The following is a 24,200-nucleotide window of genomic DNA, read 5'->3' as shown; positions in this document are numbered from 1 at the left end:
AGTCAGAAAACCATTGCTCCCTCTGCTCTTGAAAAATAAGATTATAACCATTACATGACAAGTAGTGGCTGCACGTGCCCAACTATTGCTGCTCCAGCCATTTACAGTGACTTAATTCATTTATTCAAAACTAAAATAAAAAGTTAATATTTATAATAAGCTTAAAGTCCTCCTATTTCCACATTGTAATAAGCCCTACGAGTTACTTTGAGGAGCACTAATAGTGCCAAACTGTCCCATTGGGATGGGAAGATGCCCACTAGGGCGTGCGGAGCAAGAAAACCCCCTCCACCTTAAGTCCTGGGTCCTCCTCACCCACTGAACCATGCAAACCTCCTCCCACCTTGCATACCTGCACGCTGAGGCTGGAGATGATGTTCAAAGCCCTCCAGATTCCAGCAATCTGAAGTAGAATGGCCAAGTTCAGTGGCTTCAACCCACCTGTTTCATGCTTCCCACGCGAGGGTGGTCATAACCATGTTGGCATGAATGCTAAAGCTGCTCTGAGCTTGCAAATACCAGAGAACAGCCCGAGTCCTCCTCCTTTTTAACATGGGTCACAGGAACAACCAGGGAGAGCTGCTACCACTCTGCCTTTGCTGTGAAACCCCCAGGGCTGCATCCAGCAAAGCTGCACACGCTGTGGCCATCCCAGAGCAGGCAACGAAAGCATCTGATGGATCCAGGACATCCCTGCACATCTTGGGTACTTGGGCAGGTGGCATTTCAATTGCCATTATGTAAACATTGTAGTTCTCTAAATGTTGCGATGGGCTACTCCATGTAACCACCTTATATTTTAAGGTGGTGATAACCCCAGAGCAACAAATAACTCTCCTTCAAGTGAGGACAAGACCAACATGTTGCGCACAGGCAAACACAACGCCGGAGGGTGGATATACATGCACAGGAACATGGGCACAACCAGGCATGTCTGCAGCCAGAGCAAACTGAGACAAAGGAAGACAAGTCCGGGAACAGACAGACACCTGCGGAGTGGCACAAGCAAACTGCACTGCTGAAGACAGATCCAGCTCATCTACAAAGATGCTGAGCTGAAGGGAGGACCTTTCTGGAGATGCAAGGTCTCTCTCCTCCAAGCATACTGCTTGCCTCTGCCTCAGTCTTCCCCATAAACACCATTTCAGGTTATTTCAGTGATATCCATTTGCTTATTTTGAATCTGGCTCAAGATTTTTCCCACCTGCTACCAGCTCCTTCGGATGTCAATCACCCACCTCACTGCATTACAGTTTGGTGTAGACAGAGCAGTCACTCCTTGCACTCATGAACATTGCCGAGGTGGTCATAACACAGGTGCACAGGACTTGGCTGAGCTTTAACAACTCTCATGAGCCTCTTCTGGACAAGCCACACTCATCTCCTGTAGCCTTGCTATTTACAGGTCGAACACAAACTCAATTCTTCGGCAATTGTTTGCCCTCAAGCAGGGCAAAAAGCCAGTGCAGCACGGAGCCGTGACCAGCAGGGCTGGAACGCTTACGTACAATACCCACAAGAGAAAATTTCTCTTCTCTTCTCTGCATTACTTTTTCACATCTTCAAGCAGACTCAAGAGGAGTGGAAAAGCAAGGCCATGAGAAGGCTACACCCAAGCACCTAGTAACACATATGGTTAACGTCTAACCACAGCCTGGCCACAGAGGAGCTTCAGTTCCTTCCCCTCCTCATACTCTGACAAACAAAAAAGCCATCATTATTTTCACTTTTGGAGTTCAGCCAAACATCACTTGGTATTTTTCTAAAGGGTGCCCATTCAGAAGCTGTTGCCTTTCAGGGGAAATCTGATGCTCAAGCCTACAGAGCCCTCCCAAGCCATGTGGCCTCCCACCTCACTAATAATGAAGGGATGCAGCACAGAGAAAAGGATTGAGAAGAAATGTTTTCCTGCAAGGGTGGGGAGCCCAGGTTGCCCACAGAGGTCATAGAAGTCCCATCCCTGGAGGGGTTCAAGGCCAGGTTGGATGAGGCTTGGAGCCCCTGGTCCAGTGGGAGGTGTCCCCGCCCACGGCAGGGGTGGGACTGGATGGGCTTTGAGGTTCCTTCCAACCCAAACTATTCTATGAGTCTATGATAAACACAGCACCAGTTCAAGCCCTATAGACTGCCTCATACAGCTGGGAAGTAAAGCTCAGATCTCCCAGGAATAGACCCATCTAGAGAGCAGCTCATCTGCCCAAGGATTCAGACCCAGCTGCGTATGTTTTCAGAAAGGCTGGATTTCAGGAGACATCATGCTCCAGCCCTTCAGGAGCAGCCTATGACACCTGCAGGAACTGACCTCCACCATGCCATGAACCTGGAGCACCTGGAGCTTGCACTACTTACCTAATGACACAGGTATCCTAAAGATGGGAAATACTCATTTCTACACCACACGCAGTGACAAATCCTGACAGTGACAGGCTGGCTGGATTTCAACACTTGCAGAGACCTTGAGGATGAAGCATCCTGGGTGCTGAGCAGAGCCCAAGAGCACACAAGTCTGACAGCAGAACCACAGTGATACAACCCAACCCTCCCCTGCATTCATATAAAGGCTTCCAATCACTGCAAACTCAGCTTTGTTCCTGAGCTCAGCCCACTTACCTCCTCCAAATATCCTCCTGACTCATGCCTATTTTTACCTCTGAGCACAGATCAAGAGCCTGTATGTAGAAGAAAGCCAGGATGCGGCACAACCGAACTCCACTTGACAAGACACCACGCTTTGGCCAAACCACGAATTAGCAATTCCAAAGCCCTGACACAAATGTCTTTCCAAAACGTGAAAAAGACACCAACCTCTGCCAAAAAGGGGAGTGATGTGGTACACAATTCCTCCCCCAAATATATATCAGATCCTAAAGGAGGAGGTTTGGAAGATGTGCAAGGTCCTGCACCTTGGTCGAGGTAAACCTCAACATCAGCACAGGCTGGGGGATGGAAGGACTGAGAGCACCCCAGGCAAGAAGGACTTGGGGATATTGGTGGATGGGACGTGAGCACACAATGTGTGCTTGCAGGTCAGAAAGCAAACCCTCCTTGGGGCTGCAGATCAAGAAATGTGGCCAGCAGGGTGAGGGAGGTGATTCTCTCGATCTATGCCACTCTTGTGAGACCCTACCTGGAATCCAGTGTCCAGTTGTGGAATCTCCAACGTAAGAAGGCTATGGAGCTGCTGGAACAGGTCCAGAGGAGGCCACAAAAATGATCAGAAGCTATGAGAACAGTCTGAGAGAGCTGGGGTTGTTCACCCTGGAGAAGAGGAGGCTCCAGGGAGACCTTAATGGGGTCTTCCAATATTTAAGGTTTAGAAAAAAGAAGGGGACAAACATTTTAGCAGGGTGTGTAGTGACAGCACAAGGGTCAATAGTTTTAAACTGAAAGAGGGGAGATATAGATCAGACATATGGGAGAAATTTTCTCCTCTGAGGGTGGCGAGGCACTGGAACAAGTTGTCCAGAGAACTTGTGAATGCCCCTTCATTTGAAGTGGTCAAAGGCAGGTGAGATGGGGTTCAGAGCAACCTGATCTAGTGGAAGGTGCCCCTGCTCACAGCAGGCTTGCTGGACTGGATAAGATTTGAAGGTCCCTTCCAGCCCAAACCCTTCCATGATTCCAGTGAGAGCCTCTGTCTGGACAGGAAGAAAGCACTCACGCTTATGAAGACTTGCTAGCAATTTGATAGTTTTCCCATGGAGGACAGTGCTGGTACTGGACCCTCCCAGGAGCCAGTGATTCACATCTTCACTAAGTGCTGTTTGGGCAACAAACCACTAAATGGTGATGTTTGTTTTTTTAAGAAAGAAACAACCCAAAAATCCTGCAGGGCAGGAAACAGACTCCTGACAAACACTTCCCACATACTCTGTGGAAAATAACTCAACCAAACCAGGCAGTCGAAGAAGGTCTGTGATCAGCCGCAGGCAGCAACAAACATGCTTCAGACCTGAGAACATGAGGGTCAGGAGAAGACAAAACCTCCTTTCCCACCACACACTACACGGAAGCCATCTCTATAATATCACCTTTAGTCCAACCTTCCCTGGACCCAGGTGAGCTCCTGCCAACCACCACAGGTTGCTCTTCCTGCACTGGCGACTGGGACCTGCAGACTGGACTTGCTCTTCATTTTGTTTAAAAGGAATGGGTGAGCTTAAGTATCGTTGTAGTTATTAAATTTTAAATGCCCTTTGCAGAATTAATCTTCATTATAACCCTCCTGGACAGCTGGTAACCCTCGTTAAGCACATTGCCACTGTCAGAGGCATATAAATATCCAGACACGCATAGATGCCAACCCAAGGATTAAATTTGCCTTCTGCATATTTTTCCCCAGACAAGCCCTGGTGAGTGAGGGAAAAAAAAAAATCTGCCTTGTTTTTTGAGGACTCATGAGCAAGAGCCTTACCAATGTGAGAAATCACAGCCCTCCCAGCTGCGAGGTGCTAGGTTTACCATAGAATTATTTAGTTGGAAAAGACCTCTGAGATCAACAAGCCCAACTATATCTTGTCCACTACTAAACCAGATCCATGAGCGCCTCATCCACCCGTGTTTTAAACTCCCTCAGGGGCGGGGACTCCACCACCTCCCTGGGCAGCCTCTGCCAGGGCCTGAGAACCGTTTTGGTGAAGATATTTTTCCTGATGTCCTATCTGAACCTGCCCTGGTGCAGCTTGAGGCCATTTCCTCCTGCCCCTTGGGAGAAGAAACCAACACCCACCTCGCTACAACCTCCTTCCAGGCAGTTGTAGACAGGGATGAGGTCTCCCCTCAGCCTCCTTTTCTCCAGGCTAAACACCCCCAGGTCCCTCAGCCGCTCCTCATAACCCTTGTTCTCCAGCCCCTTTCCCAGCTTCTGGCAAAATAACTCCAGGCTTGGTGTATTTTTCTACACGAACAACATTTTTCTCCCTGCAGAGATGTCCTGCCTCCAACACTCGGCCCTTCGCCTTAACAGGCAGGCAACAAATCCCAATCCCTTGTTAAATGAACCCAGGGGCCACCCAAGAATTTCAACCATGAAATAATTCGGATTTTTTCTTCTTTTTTTTTGAAGTAGATTTGAGAGTAAACATACCAGCCTCGCAGGGCAGGTCTGCACAGCCCTCCAAGCGCTGCAGATAGATGGTGCATGCAGCAACACACATTAAAAGTCATCAAGCACTGGGCTTCGGGCTTGCTAATGCAATAAGGCTGAGGATCAAGATATGATAAAGCTGCACATGATTAGGTTTCCTCCTCTCCAAGCAAAACAGCAGCCTCCCTCCTTTGCTTTTCCCAAGGCTCCTTTTCACCATGAAGCCTTGGTCCACTCCTATCCACACCCTTTGGAAATCACACAGCTTTCCAAAAGGTCCAGAATGAGCTTGGGGCAAACCTGTGCAAAATTTTAAGTCAAGTAGTTTGAGGAAGACGCTGTTTCCAACTCATCAGATGCCATCCCAAAGCTCCCATGGAAGAGGTTTGCGCTGCAGACAGTTGCTTCATCCCACCCCGAAGCAGAGCACCGTGTCTGCCTTGGAGCAAACACCGCATGAAACACAGAGCTTCCACGCAACCTAGCGAGCTCCGCGGAGCCAACATCCCTGTTTTAAGACCCATCAGTACCACAACATCCATATTCCTCATGCTGCCTGGCACATACCTGCCCATTCCAATTTAACACGCCCCCATTCTGCCTAGGTCTCACTTTGAGAGGAAGATTATTAAACTGTAGATTAATAAACTGCAGATGCCAGAAGAGAGACTGCTTTGACAAAAAAAACCAATCACCACCATGTGACTCTAAGTTTTGACAGGCAGACAGACATTAATCCCTCATCTCGTGCTCTCTGCCAGAGTCATACTAGGGTTTGTGCATAAGCCCAGGGCTGCTCCTCTCCAGCCATAACCACGATTAGCAAATTACATGAGCCACAATGGTCACACCTGCCCTCATGAGACGCTGCTGGCCATCTCTACCCTACCTGTGGTCAGGGCACAAAACCTTGAGGGCACCACATTTCGAGACTGGTGAAGATTTTAACCTCCTCACCCCTTGCCATGCTCTGCAGATGTGCAGAAGAGATGGAGTCTCCAGGGATGCATTTCCACAGCAGCTCCTCCATCCTCACCCTGCCTCCCAGCGTCATGCACCTACCAACACAGTTCAGGAGCTGATCAAAGGGAAAATGAATCCAACTAAAATAATGCATGATGTAGCTTTCATCTCATTTACCCACACAAGCACTAAGGAGAGGTCCTAAAGTAGCATTCACCGTGCCAGGTAGTCACCCTGTAGACCTGCAAGTGCCATCACTACAGCCGGGTCTCCTTATTTAGGGTAGCAGTTAACAACACAGCGAAACCAGGCTTGAGGAAAAATACCACCTGCTAGATTGTTTCCATGCTCTTGCTTCCCTTCATCAGGTGATGGAGCTACGGAAAAGATTACAGCTACACGTGGGCTTTTTTTGTCAATGTACTGCCTCTTTAAAAGAAAAAGAATCAAGTAATTTTACTCTGATAAGCATCTTCCAACACTAACCATAAAGGAGTATCCGATTCCACATGAGGGCAGCCTGCAATGACCCAAGACATCCCAATGCACACACACCCGTTGGTTATATTCACGTGGGTTTGCTTTGGAGCTGCGGCACAGGGTTAGGTTTTCCGTGGCACAGAGCTTTCCAGAGCAGCTCTGGTTCCTCTTCAACACCCTCAATGTCTTCCTCTGGAGCACACCAAGCCCAAGCCTAGCCCCAGTCCTACAGCAACAGAGTGGCAAGCCAAGGACTATTCGCTATTAATCACCAACCAAGATGACACCAGCTCCCAACATGATGACAACCAGGCATCCTGACAGCTAAGCAACTAAGGTCCCCAAATCCCGACAATCCCCACCTTTCCATCATCATCTCTCAACTCCCCGCTCTGCTTTCAGTCCTGAGCCATTTTCAGGATTCCATTTCTTCTACCTCCAGTCAAGCCCCAGCTCCATCTCAGCTGCAAACAGCTTCTGCGCAACAGTTTGTTTCTCTGATCATTCAACCAGAGGCTTCCTGGCTTCGCTCTCACCACCCACTGCAACAACATGCAATTACCAGACTTGAAGAAAAATATAAGGGAAGTTACATCTCATACCAGGCCAGCGCTGCCAAGATCTGTCCATCAGTCTTTCAACTAATGGAAAAAAATCACCAAAATATCACCAAACATCACCAAATTCTCTTCTAGCCTATTGGCACACGATGCCAGGGAGCTTCTTCCATACATCGGAGGTTTTACCCCAAAATGTAACATTTTACAGAGCCTCTTGACTTTTATTACCTGCTACTTAATAGGTGAAAGTCAAGGGCAACACCATCGGAAGCTTCCATGAAATGATTTCAAGCCCATTTTCATGTTTGGCATAGCCTGACACCAAATTGGCACTTCTGAGATCTTCAAAAGCCATGGTTCTATTTTCTGTTTTTATTACAAGCCTTGCCTTTGGAAATGGCGGAAGAAATGGAATAGGCATTTGTTAAAATAAAGGGATTGTTTAGAAGAAAAGTGTTTCTAGTGTGTAGGTTGTTGTTGATCTTCTAGAAGAAAACCATGGGGTACTATCCGCCCAGTACCCACATCGTTCAGTCACCACACGGATAATTCCTTTGGAAATCTCGGGCAAATTGCTCTCCCCCTTTGGATTCCCGTCAGCAGGACTAGAAAGCAAAAGCCAGCTGAAGCACCAAGAGCTTTTCACAGAATCACAAGTTTGGAAAAGACCCACAGATCATCAAGTCACAATGACAGCTGCACTGCTGAAGCTGCTCCACTTCCAAGACCCTGCACAGGTGAGACCTGGGGCTTCAGGGAGGGCTTCTTGCCATGGGGACACATATAGAGGTAGGGTGGTTGTTAACTCAGGTCATCGCAAGCTCTTCCCAGACCTCTGAACCATTTAATCCAGTGAGAATCAAACTCCTTGCCAGGGGCATGGACGTGGGGACACACATGGAGGTAGGGTGGTTGCTAACTCAGGTCATTGCAAGCTCTTCCCAGACCTCTGAACCATTTAATCCAGTGCGAATCATCGGTATTTGCCATCTTGGCTGGAACACGTCCATGTTAAGGACACAGGTCTTGTTCTAACACCAGCATTGCAAGCTGCTGCTATTTTTAGGTTGGGGCTGTTATTTAAGGCACGTATTATGACTAGAGAGAGCACGGGGCAGAGACACCAGCTCACGGGAAGATGAGGACAAGTGAAATGCCTTGTGACAACAACCACTGTCCTGGATCGTACATCAGGATCTCAACTATTTAAGCAATTCAGTACATCAAGGACCCTTAGAAACCAGGCAAGAGTTCAAGCTGCTGCTTCCACCCCAAAATCCTCCTTGGAAAGAAGCCCAATGGCAGAGAGATATCTTCGTTCCAGCAGGGCTGCTGCCACTCTGACCGTGCTTCACCCAGAAATGGTGAGCCTAAAGAAATCAGTAGTGAAAAATTATAATGAAATCCTTCAGGCTTGGATGCCAGCTGTGCTCCCATCCGGCATGGCAGGAGATGCCCAGGGTGCCACCGCGAGGGCAGCCACCCAAGCACAGCTCCTCCGAGCAGCGGCCGCAGCGCCTACGTCAGCCCCGCTCTTCCCTTTCAAAGGTTAAAGCTGTTTACCGAAAGGATTAAGAGGGAGGAGAAGGTAAACTAGGAGGAAGCAGAGGAAGACTGCACAACAGCTACGTACCCAGGCTTCGCCCCGGCAATAAATACACCCCAAGCCCTCGCTGGCGTGGCCAGTCAATGCATGGGTGGGAGGTGACACGGATGGGGGTTCCCCTGCCAGTACCAAACCCTGGGGCTTCACCTCCAGCCCCAGATTATGATTTAAACCTAATTGTTTGACCTTCATACCTCTACTGCAACCACAAACCAGGCTGGTACCTGAAGACCTGGGCAGCAGCTGTGGTCCTCACATCGATGGAAGTTTTGCTCTGACTGCCCACCATGGAGGGATCTGCGCCAGCAGCACAGGAGGGTCAAGATTTCCTCTCTGCAACAGCATGAGGTCGTTCCTGGCTCTATTCACCTTTACCTGAAGTGCTATTTCAGGATAAAGCGTGATTTGGGTACAAACACTGCCGGAGCAGCCACGATGCAGCAGCTCTGCAGAACATCTTAGCTGCACGGACAGTTATTAAGTATCTACATCTTTTCTTCTTTTGAGTAAATAGTCTTAAGAGAGCCGTACGCTTCAACAGGGAAACCAAAGGGGGATTTATACCCCACCACAGAGGACAGCAGCTTCCACATCTGACACAGCAAAGCACCACCATGTAAAAACTAATGAGCCATGACCTTCTAGCTAAAGGCAAAACTATTTAGGCACTGGCAGTGCTGCACTGAAAGCAAGACAAAGCATTAATTGCTTTGCACTCGTCCGTCTGCCTTCATTGCACAAAGTTCAACCGAGGACATTCAGTGGCCGGCAGAAGTCATGAAGCCACCCAAGCCAACACGGAACCAGCGTGACTATGGCAAGAATGATGGGAGGGGACGTGTAAAACCGCCCAGCCAGGAGCCCAGAGCAATGGGGCAATTTGTCTCCAGTCATAGAATCATGGAATCACCAGGTTGGAAGAGACCCACTGGATCATTGAGTCCAACCATTCCTATCAATCACTAAACCATGTCCCTCAGCACCTCGTCCACCTGTCCCTTAAACACCTCCAGGGAAGGTGACTCAACCCCCTCCCCGGGCAGCCTGTCCCAGTGCTCAATGACCCTTTCCATGAAATACTTTTCCCTAATGTTCAGCCTAAACCTCCCCTGGTGGAGCTTGAGGCAATTTCCTCTTGTCCTGCCCCTGTCACTTGGGAGAAGAGGCCAGCACCCTCCTCTCCACAACCTCCTGAGAGGCTTGATCAGACACAGGGCTGATTTATCAGTTAAGGGTGGGTTTGCCATTAAATCCAGATTATTTCTTAAGGCAAGAGAAAAACCTAGCAGATATCTCGTGAATTTGATGCATTAGCTGAATTCAGCTGTTAAATCACAACAAGGAAGACCAGAATGACTCATCTTGGGAAGGACATGATGACCCTGAGTGATGCTGTCCACCAAAGGGTGACAACATCTGGGAGGTGGGACTATACCTGAACAGGGTAACACAGCCTTGCTGCTCACCGTGCATCACCGTCTCATACCTGCATGGTTTCTTCAACCTGAATCATGCACGGTGACCAAGCACACACAGCACTGCCCACAAAGGCAGCTCCAACGTTGCCTCCAGGAGGAGGATCAGCCACAACATGGGCATTTCAGCGCAGGATCTGAAATGCCAGGTCAGAACCAGAGCTCGAGGTAGCTTGGTCTGGTCCCTGCACTAGAGCACTGTCTGCAAGTACAAACTTAGCCCCTGTTCTGAGAAAACAAAACTCACTGCTCTGAAAGATAGGAAAGTGTGAATTCAACCAACAGGTAACGAAGGTCATGAGGAAAAATGTTACTACAAGTTAGTAACAACCAGCTGCTTTGGCCAGTGAACCATAGCCAAAGTCATGTAGCACTTGTGGTAACACCCACAGATAAGGATGTTTAACAAGGTTCGGTGGCTCTGTTGCAGATCACTCACCATTGCCCCAAGGATCACATTTTGAGTCTCAAAGATTTGGGGAACAATGGAGTGCAGGGGTTACTGTAAAACATTATCACTGAGGCAAAATGCTCAAGAAACCACACCTCAAGAATTCAAAAGAACTAAAAAGAAAGCGATAAGTAGAACAAACACAAGAGAAAGCACAAAACTAATTCCAACAAGACCTTACTGGTTCTATAAATGCATTAACAAAAGCAAACAAAGCGTAGGTCCATTAATCAGCAGGAGGAAAAAGAGAGTACAAGACAGAAGCCTTCTTTGCTTTGCACTTAAGCACCCCAGGATGATTTTCATCAAGCACTGATCTCTCTTAAACCTTCCAATCTCTTTTTCAATCCACTTTTTGTTTGGCTGCCCCCTTGTTAAATGTGCTTTTCTAAAGGTTAACTGGGAACAGAGACTTACAGTGGAGCAACCTCAACTGAAAGTAAGGACTCATCAGCGCTGTCTGCACAGGATGAGGGTCGAAACTGCTACCACAGCTTTGCAGCTGAAGAACTGGGCGTCCAGCTAAGGAGATCAGGGCTTCTCAGTACTCGTGTTCATGCTACCATTAATTTATCATCAGGTTTTACAAATCTCAGATTAATGACCGCAACAGGTCATTTTTAAGTCTCATCAAAAAGCTGACAGCAAGTCATGCACCAAAAGAACAGAAAACACTACGAAGCAGAGCCTCCAGGAAGACCTCGTGGATCCATATGCTTCCACGACACAGCCTTTATAGACAACCCTCCTGGCTCCAGCATGGGGGAAGGGCTGGGCACAAGCCAGCAGTTGGGATTTAGGGCTAAGAACCTAAAACTGAGGTGTGGCCAAGAAGTGGGGGATGACTCAGCTTTCCAGAAAGAGACGGGGCACAGGAAAAAGGATGGCACAAAAGACAACTGAATCCATGCCCGAGTCACTGAGAAAATAAGGAGAGAGCGAAAAAGAAGTATCATGGAAAGGCTTGGGGGAAAAAAAAAGAAGCCTTCATTCAAGATCCTCCTAGCAAGGATGGGTGGGAAGGAGAAGGAGAGGGGGCGGGGTTAGCAAGTGACATTCCCTTCTTTAACCCTTCCTTCAGGAGCACAGATGGAAACGAAGAGGTGGGAAAGCCATACATCAGGAAACAGCTGAGGAACCAGCTCTGTCCTCAGAGCTGGTTAGATGGGCTTTAGATGGGCTCTGTCCTCACTACAAGGCCCAGAAACTCAGAAGAAAAGCCACCAGGCACTGGATATGGGGGGTGCCCATCTAAAGCACGATGTGAGATGGCAGACAGGGTGTTATCCCCCACGGTCCCCGGTCGCTACTGCTCACCATGCCCGTTGCAGTAATAGATCCACTTCTCCCTGTTCTGTGTGGGGGTGGTGGACTTTTTCATAATAGCTTTTTCCACAATGGCACTGGGATCTTGCCTGGGTCCCTTCTTCAGAGTCCGTGAGCTCTTCCTGACGCTGCAGACGACGATAACCACCAGGACCAGCAGCAGGAAAAGGACGATCATCCACGGCAAGTGTTCGTTGATGTCAAAGTGCTGGTGGACATTCTGCGTACCTCTCCGGGGGGGCCTGTATGGGACACTGGACTTCTCGCTCCCTGCCATCTCCAGCGCTGGCTGCTTCTCCAGCACCTTGCTGGTCTGCTTGTGCCGGTAGCTCTGCGCCTGGCCAGCGGCGCTGGAGCCTGCAACGGTTCCACTGGTGCCGTCCGTCCCGTTGGCCAAGGTTTCGTTGTAGTAGCCACCCACCGGCTCTGTCGTGCCACTGGATGTGTGCGGTTCAGAAGATGGGACAAAACTGGGAACCGAAGAGTTCAGACCTGCGAAAGGAGAGGAGAGGTCAGTGTCACGGCATCTGAGAAGCGATACAGCATCGTGTCACAGTCTAAGACCCACCTGAGCATCTGCCTGGCCAGCAGACAGAAACCCAACGCCAGGCAGCGACAAATAGAAGAGGTGAAGCTGAGGTTTGGCTCGGGGAGCAGGTGGGTACAGTTACAGGGGTAGGTTCAAGGTAAAATTGATCCCTGTTGGGTTAAGGCTAGTGGCAGCTAGGCATGCTGTCAATCTGCGCTGTCCCACATCCAGTATGTCTCAGAAAACCTACACCTTTGACGGAGCTGGGTTTTCTTTCTCGGGTTTATTGAACTTCAGTTTTACTCTGTGAAATGTGATTTGGGGGCTAGAAACATCTGGAGGTTTAGTGTCTCTCTGCTGAGGTTTGTTAAGGAACCAAACCCTTTTTTTTATCAGCACTGCAGTCAGCTGTGGATGTGTCAACTATGAAACAGGTTTCTGAGCAACTCAACTTTGCCCCAATGCTTTGCACCTTTACTGAATTTTCTTATCGAGCAGCAGCTCTCAGGTCCCAGCCAGCTGCATGACCAAAGCCTGGTGTGAAGAGGAAGGGCTGTCGCGGCAAAAAAATAGAGTTTACTCTGAAAATTCAGCTTTTGAAGATCAAGCCTAATCCCAGTTGAGCCAAGAATGGGTGTAACCACCTGTAATCTGATGTTGCCTCCAATTTGATTACTCCAAACACTCCAAATAGGACGCAAATATGGAAAACACTTTAACTGCCATCTAATTGTCTACAGTTGATTTCAAAGTTCAGGGAACACCCTCCTGCCCTCTCCCAGTTACACACCAAGAGCTCTGAGACATAACAAAGGAGAAGCACTGGGAGTACGATTGTCAGCACTTCCCTGCTATTGTATTTACCAACTCAAGTGCCATCAGAAGTTGCATTTTTTATTCAAAAACCCCATCAGAGACACTGTAAGGAAGCTGCTTCCCAGGGAGCATCACCTCAAATGGGGTTCTACAGCACCACTGCAACCAGCCGTGGCTAAAGCATCTTAATAAAGGCAGTGATGATGTATCATTTCCAATTAAGTAAGAGAACTAGTAACTCAACCTGGTTCTCCCCACTGTTGATAATTAATGGAAATCCTAGAGATTGAAGAAAAAAGTTTCTGGAGGGCTGTTATGGCAACACTCAAGGCAATGCGCTGGCAGAGCACAAGGTGAAATGCAGCAGAGAAAGCAGGGGCATGAAAACTGTGAATCCAGCAGGGAAGAGGTCTGGTGGAGCACAGCTCCTCTCCTCTCTGGGTTTTCCTGCTGCATCCCAAGTCAGGTTTGACACAAATGTGCAAATACTTGAGCTGGTACAACACACACAGGAAAAGAGGCTGGGTAACGTGGTGCCCTTTCAGTCCAAAGAGTAGGGCAGCCAGGAGTCCAATCTGCAAACTACAGCCTCAGTTAAAATGCTATTAAATTAGGTGAGGGCAACCTGACAGACTCTGGAGCTGCATTTTGGCCAAGAAGCAAAAGCACCATCCGCTCTTTAGAACAGGCTGCCCTTTAACAGCCTAAAGCCGACCCTGACCGAGGCAGGAAGGCAATCCCATGACCAAAAACATGTGTTTTAGTGGTGGATGTTACCTTTGGGAAGATCAGCGGTTGGTGGAACTTCATAGGGCTCTTCATCCGCATCAGTGCTTGACGAAGTCAAAGATGTGTTCGGAAGAGACGCTGGAGAACCACAGACATTGTCACTCTCCTTCGTCCCTGGCTTGATGACCACCATGTTTTTCCCAAAGCAGTCAGTGTATGTTTTGCACTTCATCACACTAGAAGGCACATCAGAAAAGGTACCGCGAGGGCACGGCTTGCACCTAACATCTTCTGTCTCGGTTCCTTTCTTGCGGACGCCCCAGCCAACCGGGCACACCGTGTAAGGGACACAGGTATCATTTGTCTGAAACGTACCAGACAGGCAAGTGCACTCACGGTCAGTCAAGGCAGTACAATGAGTTTTCTCAATCATTGGCAGTTCACAAGGTTTCCTACAAGGGTGGCACCGCTCTATGCCGTTCTCATGCTTAGTAAAGGTCCCATCGGGACAAGGGCTGCACTCCCTTAAGGTGCTCTTTGTACAATGTTTGGACACATAGGTTCCTGCGGGACATTTATCGCAGATCAGTTCTTTGTTGGTGGCGTGGTCGAGGTGGTGGTACTTGCCAGGGGGGAGGCTGATGGCATTCTGCTCGGAGGTCAGCTTCGACTGACCATCAGCGGTGCCCAGGAGCATGAGCAGCTGCAAGACAGATGGGAAATATCAGTCAACAGCAGCCTGCAACCACAGCCCTGTCTACCAACAATCCCTTGGAGGATCATTAGGGACGTCCCAGAGACATGGGGCCAAGGAGATGTTTCTACCCCCGGGGTGGGAGCTCAGCGAAATCAAGGTGGAAGAGAACCAGGACAGACAGCAGCACACTCTCCGGACACATCACCAGCTACAATTATCATTCCTCAAATTTGACACCACACTTCTCAGCAAGACTAAGCATCATTTACACCGCAACCCGGACAGGGCAGTAAATACTGCTAATTGTGTTTCAGCAGTATGTGCTACCTGGCCAGCCCAAGAGAATTTAGACTAGTTTAAGATTTCAAGGCTGAGAGTTTCCAGCATGAGCCAGGCACCTGCCAAGAAGACAAAAAAAACTCATGCAGGTGGCAGCTCTGACCTGTAAAGTCTTCCATATTCATTAAGCTGCACTTGCTCAGATAGTTGCCTTCCTAAATAACGCAGACCAGGATAAAATCCAGGCTAGTGGGCATTATCAGACTATTTCGCAGCCCCTCTGCCCTTCCATGATTTTTTTATGACCCTGCACAAGCATAGGGTTTGGTGAGACCACAAGGGATGTTCTCCTTTGAGCCTCCAACCGCATGTGAACTCACTTTAAACCAGATACATCAGCAACAGGAGAGGAAACTTGACGCTATTTTTAAGCTCTGTTGTAACTCAGGTCCTCATTGCATCAGATACAGGTAAAAGGTCTCAATGTTTTAGACAATGAACTGCACCCACCTGGGCTTGGTTAGATGACAACCACCAATCTGTTCATAGGATCATAGAATAGTTTGGGTTGGAAGGGACCTTAAAGATCACCTGATACCATTCCCTGCCATGGACAGGGACACCTCCCACTGGATCAGGCTGCTCAGAGCCCCATCCAACCTGGCCTTGAACCCCTCCAGTGATGGGGCAGCCACAGCTTCTCTGGGCAACCTGTTCCAGTGCCTCACCAGCCTCAGAGTGAAGAAATTCCTCCTTATGTCTAGTCTAAACCTTACCTCTACCTTTTTCCAATTCCAGATTTTTATTCCCTTTGCATTGAGGCTGCTCCATCCCCAAGAGAAGCAGAACCTCCACAAGACCTCTGGCCCCTGGATTTAATGTCAATAAAGCCAGTGGAGATACGGCACTAAGAACAAAAGGCACAGAATCACAGAATGGTTTGAGTTGCAAGGGACCTTAAACATCACCTAATTCTAACCCCCCTGCCATGGGCAGGGACACCTCCTACCAGTTTGAGCTGCTCAAGGCCCCATCCAACCTGGTCTCTCAAAAGAAAGGTTGACATGATCTCATACAACGTGTAAAACAATAGAAAAAGCATTTTCAAACAGCCGCAAGCTGGAGAAACTGAGAAGAATGAGCCAACGCTACCTTGAATTTCCAAAGGGGCTTTTCCTACATTGAAGGTGAAAAAATAGAGACCCTAAACGCTTTTCAGCGGCACGGCCTGGCACATAAATCAATTTGCTATGTTATACAAGCCCTCATTTTCGCTCTGCTACCTATTCTGGGCTATCAGCCAGCAAGAATATATTCAGAAGCGGGGGGAGAAAAAACCCAGCCTCCCAACAAGATGACTCTGCAGAAGGCAAATCGCAGCAGAGCCGCAAGCCGCGCCGCGTCATTTTTGGTGCAGTCTCCTGCTTCCTGGAAACACGGAGCACATTTCTGTTTCACCTGCTAAATAATTTACAGCTTGGGATTTGTACAAAACACTTCAATTTTTTTGTTTTTCTTTTTTTTTTTTCCTCCTGAAGCAGCAATTACCGAGCAGGCAGAAGCAAGCAAGCCCTCAGGAGCTGACGAGGATCCTGCAGCGGGCAGGCTAATTACGGCACAGCAAATTAAAACAAAAAGCGGGGTTGCCCTGGCAAGCAGCAAAAGTGTATAGGATGCATTTTATTTTTCCCTTCCCTTAAGACATGATTTAACGAAGCGCTTAGCTGGCTCAAAAGAAACCTGCCACCCATAATCTTCATGACGCAACCCTGAATTAGCAAACCAGACACAGCAGGATCCGGTCTCCCAAGGTTGCGTGAGGGGTCACCTGAGTTACTCATCCTCCTCCCTGTGACAATTCCAAGCAGGACAGGGTGTCAGGAGAAGCAGGACAGGCAGCAGCATGCCTCCCTTGCCAGGGAGGAGCTGCATGCTGCCCCCTTGGATCCCAATCTCACTCTCTGCATCAAGCCAGACCCCGAGAAACCCAAAGACAACTCCTGCTACAAGCACACGCAACGGGTCCCATCCTGCTCCTCCTTTACTTCCATCATAGAATGGTTAAAGCTGGAAGGGGCCTTAAAGATCACCTAACACCACCCCCTGGGATGGGCAGGGACACCTCCCACTGGACCAGGCTTCTCCAAGCCCCATCCAACCTGGCCCTGAACACCTCCAGGGATGGGGCAGCCACAGCTTCCCTGGGCAACCTGTTCCAGGGCCTCCCCACCTTCATCATGAAGAATTTCTTCCTAATGTTTCATCTAAATCTTCCCCCTTCCAATTCAAAACCATTCCCCCTTGTCCTATCATTCCATACCTTTGTAAAAAGTCCCTCCTCAGCTTTCTTGTACACCCCTAAGAAATGCCCCATCTCCAGCATCTTTCCACCACTCATCCAGGTAACCACAGCCAGTGGAGCCTGCACTAATGTAGCAGCACCAGGTTGGTCCCTAAAAACATCCAGCTACACAGGTTTTGTGGCTGGCACCGCTCAGATCTCTGAAAGAGAAGGCAAGGAGCAGGGGGACATCTGGAACAAAAAGGGGTGTCTGCTAGTTTGGCTCCTTGTCCTCAGAGCTGGCCAAGCAGCAAGCAAAACCAGACCTTTCTGGGTGATAGAACCAACACTCAACAACAAAAGCAGCAGAATAATGGAGAGAGCTCTGCTTAGCCACTGGATTTCAGTTCATTACTCCAACTCCAAAGGAAGTTTATAGGTTAACAAAAAACACAGAGAAAAGGAAGCGGTGCAAGGACAACATTAAAGAGCAGGTCTGGTTTCAGGCAGTTTCAGCACTGCTTTCCGTGGCCAGGGCAGAAGAAACTCTGAAGCTAAGTCTTGAGCACAACAGGGTGGCCACAACCCCAAAGAGCATCCCCGGTTCAGCATCATCGCCTTGCACCACACGGGCAAGGACGATTCCCAGCTGCCTCCACCTATTCGAACACATGGAGGTTTTACGGTGTGAGGAAAGCAAATCAGGCTGGGGAACACTCATTTTCACCTCCCAACATCAGGGGAACGGCTCAAACAAGAGGACCTTCGTGCTCATCTGCAAACAAACCCTCGAGCCAGCAGCACCCTGCAGCTGACGTGGTCATGACCCACCTAATCACCACGACGCTTAATGACTCAGTGATGGCATCTACGCCATCCATGCCTACATCACCCTCTTAAATAACTGCAGGCTGCAAGAGAGACACGACAATAATTTGCACTGTAAAGAGCTTTCAGGGGGCCACAGGCTTCCGAGGCATGGGCACAGGGGATGCAGCTGGGAACACAACAGCTCCTTCAGGACCCAAATCTGCTCAGTGGCCTAGTGAGTCAACGAGTCAGCAGAAAGTTGGTGGATCAACAGGCATTTGTGTCCCAAAATAAGGCAACACCTTGAGACGCTGAATGTCTCTGGTTGTGTTCAGCAACATCCCACAGCCCTGCAGGGAATCAAAAAATGGTTTGGGTTGGAAGGGACCTCAAAGCCCATCCAGTCCCACCCGTGCCATGGGCAGGGACACCTCCCACTGGATCAGGGGCTCCAAGCCCCATCCAGCCTGGCCTTGAACCCCTCCAGGGATGGGGCAGCCACAGCTTCTCTGGGCAGCCTGGGCCAGGGCCTCCTCACCCTCAGCGTGAAGGATTCCTTCCTCACGTCTAATCAAAATCCTCTCCCTTCCAATTTAAAGTCATTCAAGGAGAGGCAGCAATAAACCTAAAAAATAACAAATATAAAATAAAAAAAAAAAAAGACAAAAGGCAGCTCAATGCAGGGCACGACCCTGGCAGAGAAGAGCAGGAGCTGAAAGCTGCAAGCAAGCAAGGACTGACAGCGCTAAAGTGATAACTGGGGAACTGTTTCCAAGCAAAATCAGCAGAATTTGGTAGAAATAGCAGCTGGCTCCGTGGCGATGCCTTGATGTAGGTCAAGGGTGGGCTGCACAGCCCGCTGCCCTTCCCAAATGTCTGCTGCACCCTCAGCCGACCAGTACCGGGAAGTCACTCATGACATTTGAGGATGAAAAAAAAAATAAAACAAAACCCAGAAGGCAAATAAACTGGTCTGGAAGTTGTATGGTAACTTTGCAGCAGAAGGAGCCCATCTTCTGGCCCGCTTGCTCTAAAAAGGATCAAGTTACTCCAAAAAAAAAAGTTGCCTGTGAGGAGAGTACTGAAAAGCAAACCAAGTTTCTGCTTCTTGCAAAATACTCAGCTGTTTCGGCTGGGCTGGGGTTTGTGAAACTGAGAGTCCTGGGTTCAGTGAAACCAAGAGTCCTGGGCTTACCCTGCTTAGCAGTCCCTACTGTGTCTCGAGAGCGAAACACAAGCAGCCGAGCATGCCAGAACAGCAGCACCAGCACATCTGGTGTCCATGAGGGAAATCCCAGCAGCCACCCCTGCAGCCAACGCCGACCGGAGCGTGCAAGCATCCCCGGCAGCCACCGTGTCGCTCCGAGCAGATCCAGGCTCCCCAAAGCCCCGAGACAAAGCAAAGACAACATCGCACCAGCTTGAGACAGAGGAAACGGTGGAAACGCTACGGCAGCTCGCTGGAACCCAAAGCTCACACCAAGCAAGGGAAACTACGACCAACACCAGCCTCACGCGGCTGCTGCCGAGCGGCTATCGCTCACAAATCAAGTAGCTGGGCAGATCTGGGTTTGTGCACCAGTAAGAGACTCACCAACTATTGACCTGAATGCTCTTCCACCGGGCTGGGAAGACCTTAACTCCTTGTAGGGCAAAAGGGAGCTGCCCGAAACATTCAGGATGAAGATGTTCGATAAGAGCCTGGCTGGTCGCCAAGGGAGCACCTTGCCAGCTCATGAGCAAACGGGAACGTTGTCTCAAGGCGCATCTGCTCGCGTGATGAGCACACGCGACGCTCAGAGCACACGCGTGCACAAGCCATACATGTGTGTTCTCTCAGAGTCTCAGCTTCATTTTGCTGTTGCATTTCCCTGCACCTTTAAATCATCTTTTTTTCCCACCCCTCTTCCCTCTATGCCTGTCATTCCCAACTGATCTACAGCATGCCAGGTGGAGCTCCATATCTCAAACTCCCCATCAGCATCTGGTCCTGGAGCATGTCCAGAGAAAGGGAACGGAGCTGGGGAAGGGGCTGGAGAACAAGGGTTATTGGGAGCAGCTGAGGAACCTGGGGGTGTTTAGCCTGGAGAAGAGGAGGCTGAGGGAAGACCCCATCACTGTTTACCACTGCCTGAGAGGAGACTGTAGTGAGGTGGGTGTTGGTCTTTTCTCCCAAGGGACAAGAGGAGATGGTCTCAAGCTGCACAAGGGCAAGTTCCAATTGGACATCAGGAAACATTTCTTCACCAAAACGGTTCTCAGGCCCTGGCAGAGGCTGCCCAGGGAGGTGGTGGAGTCCCCATCCCTGGAGGGGTTTAAAAGACAGGGAGATGAGGTGCTCAGGGATCTGATTCAGTAGAGGACGGGTACGGTTGGACTCGATCTCAAAGCTCTTTTCCAATCAAACGACTCTATGATCTCATCTTCTAGATGTGCAGCAGCGCTCGCCTCTCCCGGTGGGCAATGGGTGCTCACACACCCACCGCCCCACAGCCCTCAGCTGCTGCATGAACTCACCCTTTGCCTTCCGAGCAACGAGGCTGCTCCCCAGCTAAAGCTCTCCCAGCTTTAGATTATTTTTCGTTTACTCGGCTTCCCAGCGCCAGCTCGCTGAGATCCACCTTGAGTTCAAGAGCAAGTGCACTGCTCGGTTACACAATGCAGCCGCAGCGGAGCGGGCCTGACACACCAAATTACTGTCTCTTCTCCTCAAAAAAGACAGGAGGCAGCCTTAAAGTGCTGACTGGGAAAGGCCCCGTTTGGGAAGGCAAACCGGGAGGTGAGCCTGCCGGGCAATATCGCCCTGTCAAGCCCAGGGAAGCTGTTTGCAATGAGCAGAGGGGGGTTTGGTGCCTGTGCAAAGGGTGGCAAGGTTAGCGACGGGAGGGGATGGAGGGAGGGAGGGGGGAGAGGGAGAGAGGGATGGGGGGAGATGGAAAGAGGGATGGGGGAGACGGAGGGAGGGATGGGGGGAGACGGAGAGAGGGATGGGGGGAGACGGAGAGAGGGATGGGGGGAGATGGAGAGAGGGATGGGGGGAGACGGAGGGAGGGATGGGGGGAGACGGAGAGAGGGATGGGGGGAGACGGAGAGAGGGATGGGGGAGACAGAGAGAGGATGGGGGGAGACGGAGAGAGGGATGGGGGAGACAGAAAGAGGGATGGGGGAGACGGAGAGAGGGATGGGGGGAGACGGAGAGAGGGATGGGGGGAGACAGAAAGAGGGATGGGGGAGACAGAAAGAGGGATGGGGGAGATGGAGAGAGATGGAGGGGGGAGACGGAGAGAGGGATGGGGGAGACGGAGAGAGGGATGGGGGGAGATGGAGAGAGGGATGGGGGTAGACAGAGGGAGGGAGGGGGAGACGGAGAGAGGGATGGGGGAGATGGAGGGAGGGAGGAAGGGGGGAGACAGAGGGATGCTAGCCCAGTGCTGAGCTTCAGGAGCAGGGCAGGGAACAAAGTAAGGATCCCCTCAGACCTTGACGTGCAACACAGCTCTTAACAAAGCCTCTGGGGATTCTGCCTGCTGCAAAACCGGAGCTGATGGCACAGGGGATGCAGTGCCCGTGGCCAGGGCTGAGACGCAGGAGCTGGGGCAGGTGCCACCCCCCTAGGTGGGAGCATCGGAGCCGCGGATGGGGGCGGCAGCAGCCCCAGCACCTGCAAAGCCCCCAAACCCCCCGCCCTGCCTACCTGTCCCCCCACCAGGCCGGCAGCACAAACCCCAAGGCGTGGGCAGGAGGGCCAGCCCTGCCCTACAACTCATCCAGCCCCGACCCGCACCGAGGATCTCGCGCGGGGACGGACAGACAGACACACAGGCACGCTCGGAAAGACAGACAGACACACAACAGAGAGGGGCAGCCCTGCACTGCAGCACATCCACCACCCCCCCCCCCAACTGTAGACATGCGGATCTTGCGCAGGGACGGACAGACAGACACGCACACCCTGCACCCGGACTGCAGCACATCCATCCCCATCACCACCACGTATCCTGCGCAGGGACGGACGGACAGACACACAGAGTCCCCGCACTGCAGCGCATCCATCCTCTCCAACAGCACCGTGGGTCTCGTGCAGGGACGGACAGACAGACAGACACACGGCCCATGCCTAGGCAGGGATGGACGGACAGACAGACAGACAGAGAGGCACCCCAAGACACGGGCATGAGGGATGGGGGTGGGCAGCCCTGCACTGCAGCACATCCACCCCCCCCCCCTCGGCTCCGTGGATCTTGTGCGGGGATGGACAGACAGACAGACAAGCAGGCAGGCATAGACACGCTCAGAAAGACAGACAGACAGACACAGTCTCCAAGCCAGAGCAGGAGGGGCAGCCCTGCACTGCAGCACATCCACACCACTCGGCCTCCCCCAGCACAGACGGACAGACAGACACACACGCTAGGAAAGACAGACGGACAGAGCTGCCATGCTGGGGCTGGACAGCATCCTTGCACTGCAGCACATCCATCCTGTGGACACGCAGATCCTGCGCAGGGATGGACGGACAGACAGACGGACAGAGAGAGATACAGACAGACAGACACAAATACTCCACACCCGGAGTGCAGCATATTTCCCCCCCCTTCACCCCCCAAAAAAATCTCCACCACAGACACGCGGATCTTGTGCAGGGATGGACAGACAGACAGAGAGAGAGACAGACAGACCAACGCGCATCTCAAGCCACGGGCAGCCCTGCACTGCAGCACATCCATCCATTCCCACACCCCCATCACGGACAGACAGATGGACACACAAGCCTGGGCAGGGATGGACAGACACACGGACACACATTCAGACAGACAGACACACACGTTCAGAAAGACCGATGGACACACGCGGTTGGGAAGGGACAGACAGACAGAAACACGCTTGGACAGCCAGGCACACGCGTTCAGGAAGATGGACAGACAGACAGACACACAAGCCCGGGAAGGCATGGACTGACAAACAGACAGACACTCAGATACACACGCTCAGAAGGACGGACAGACAGACACACGATCAAACAGACACACGGTCGGAAAGACGGACAGATGCGCCCGGTCAGGGACGGACAGACACACAGTCAGAAAGACACACAGACACAAGCTCGGACAGACAGACAGGTGAGACAGACGGACACACGCTCAGAAAGATGGACAGACACACGGACACAAGCTCGGTGAGACAGGTCAGACAGACAGACAGATACACGCTCAGAAAGACGGACAGACACAAGGGTGCAAGCTCGGACAGACAGACAGACGGGTCAGATAGACAGACACGGGCTCAGAAAGACGGACAGACACACGGACACAAGATCGGACAGACAGGTCAGACAGACAGACACGCTCAGAAAGACGGACAGACACAAGGATGCAAGCTCGGACAGACAGACAGGTCAGACAGACAGACACACGGACACAAGCCGGGACAGACAGACAGACGGGTCAGATGGACAGACACGGGCTCAGAAGGACGGACAGACACACGGACACAAGCTCGGACAGACAGGCAGGCAGACAGACAGACAGACACGGGCTCAGAAGGACGGACAGACGGACACACACACACGCTCCGAAGGACAGACGGACACCACACGCGCCGGGGCAGGGACGGACGGACAGACACGCGCTCAGACAGACAGACAGACGGACAGAGCCACACGCGGCCGGGGTCTCACCGCGAGGAGGGCGGGGCGCGGCGCGGCGCCCATGGCTGCGGGCGGCGCTCAGGGCGCGGGGCTGCGGGCCGGGGGGCTGCGGGCGCCCATGGCGGGGCCGGGGGGGGCCCAGCGCCCGCCGCTCCCACCTGCCTGCGCGCCGCGGGGCGGGCCGGGCCGGGCCGGGCCGGGGCGGGGCGGCGGCTCCCGGCGGCAGCGCCCCCTGCCGGCCAGCGCCGAGCACTGCGCCCCCCCACCCCCCCCCCGGCCGCAGCGCCCCCCACGCGCCACTGCGCGCGTGTGTCCCTCCGCGCCACTGCGCGTGTGTGACTGCGCGTGTGACCCTCCGCGCGCGCGACTCCGTGCGTGTTACTGCGCGTGTGTCATTCCGCGCCTGTGACTGCGCGCGTGTCCCTGCGCGCGTGTCCCTCCGCGCGACTATGCGCGTGTGACTGG

At 51.4% G+C, this 24,200-nt stretch overlaps 1 protein-coding gene across 2 annotated transcripts in view; it reads right to left on the bottom strand.

Annotated features, from left to right (window-relative positions):
• The window catches only part of TNFRSF21 (TNF receptor superfamily member 21), a 37,300-nt gene extending 13,419 nt beyond the window's left edge, over positions 1-23,881 (bottom strand). Inside the window, exons 1-3 of one of the 2 annotated variants that reach the window (XM_069850792.1) lie at positions 23,766-23,881; positions 14,070-14,724; positions 11,939-12,439 (exon numbers count right to left, since the gene is read on the bottom strand). In XM_069850792.1, coding sequence (XP_069706893.1) covers positions 11,939-12,439; positions 14,070-14,724; positions 23,766-23,798 — 1,189 coding nt within the window. In that variant the 5' untranslated portion in view covers positions 23,799-23,881. Of the gene's footprint in view, positions 1-11,938; positions 12,440-14,069; positions 14,725-22,039; positions 22,088-23,765 lie in introns of those variants that run through there. The other variant, XM_069850793.1, reaches the window with a different exon arrangement.
• Between the last annotated feature and the right edge of the window lie 319 nt (positions 23,882-24,200).

Source organism: Phaenicophaeus curvirostris, chromosome 2, assembly GCF_032191515.1.
Source record: "Phaenicophaeus curvirostris isolate KB17595 chromosome 2, BPBGC_Pcur_1.0, whole genome shotgun sequence".
NCBI lineage: Eukaryota > Metazoa > Chordata > Aves > Cuculiformes > Cuculidae > Phaenicophaeus > Phaenicophaeus curvirostris.
The sequence above is the reverse complement of the archived record's forward strand: the minus strand, read 5'-3'. Positions and strand labels throughout refer to the sequence as shown.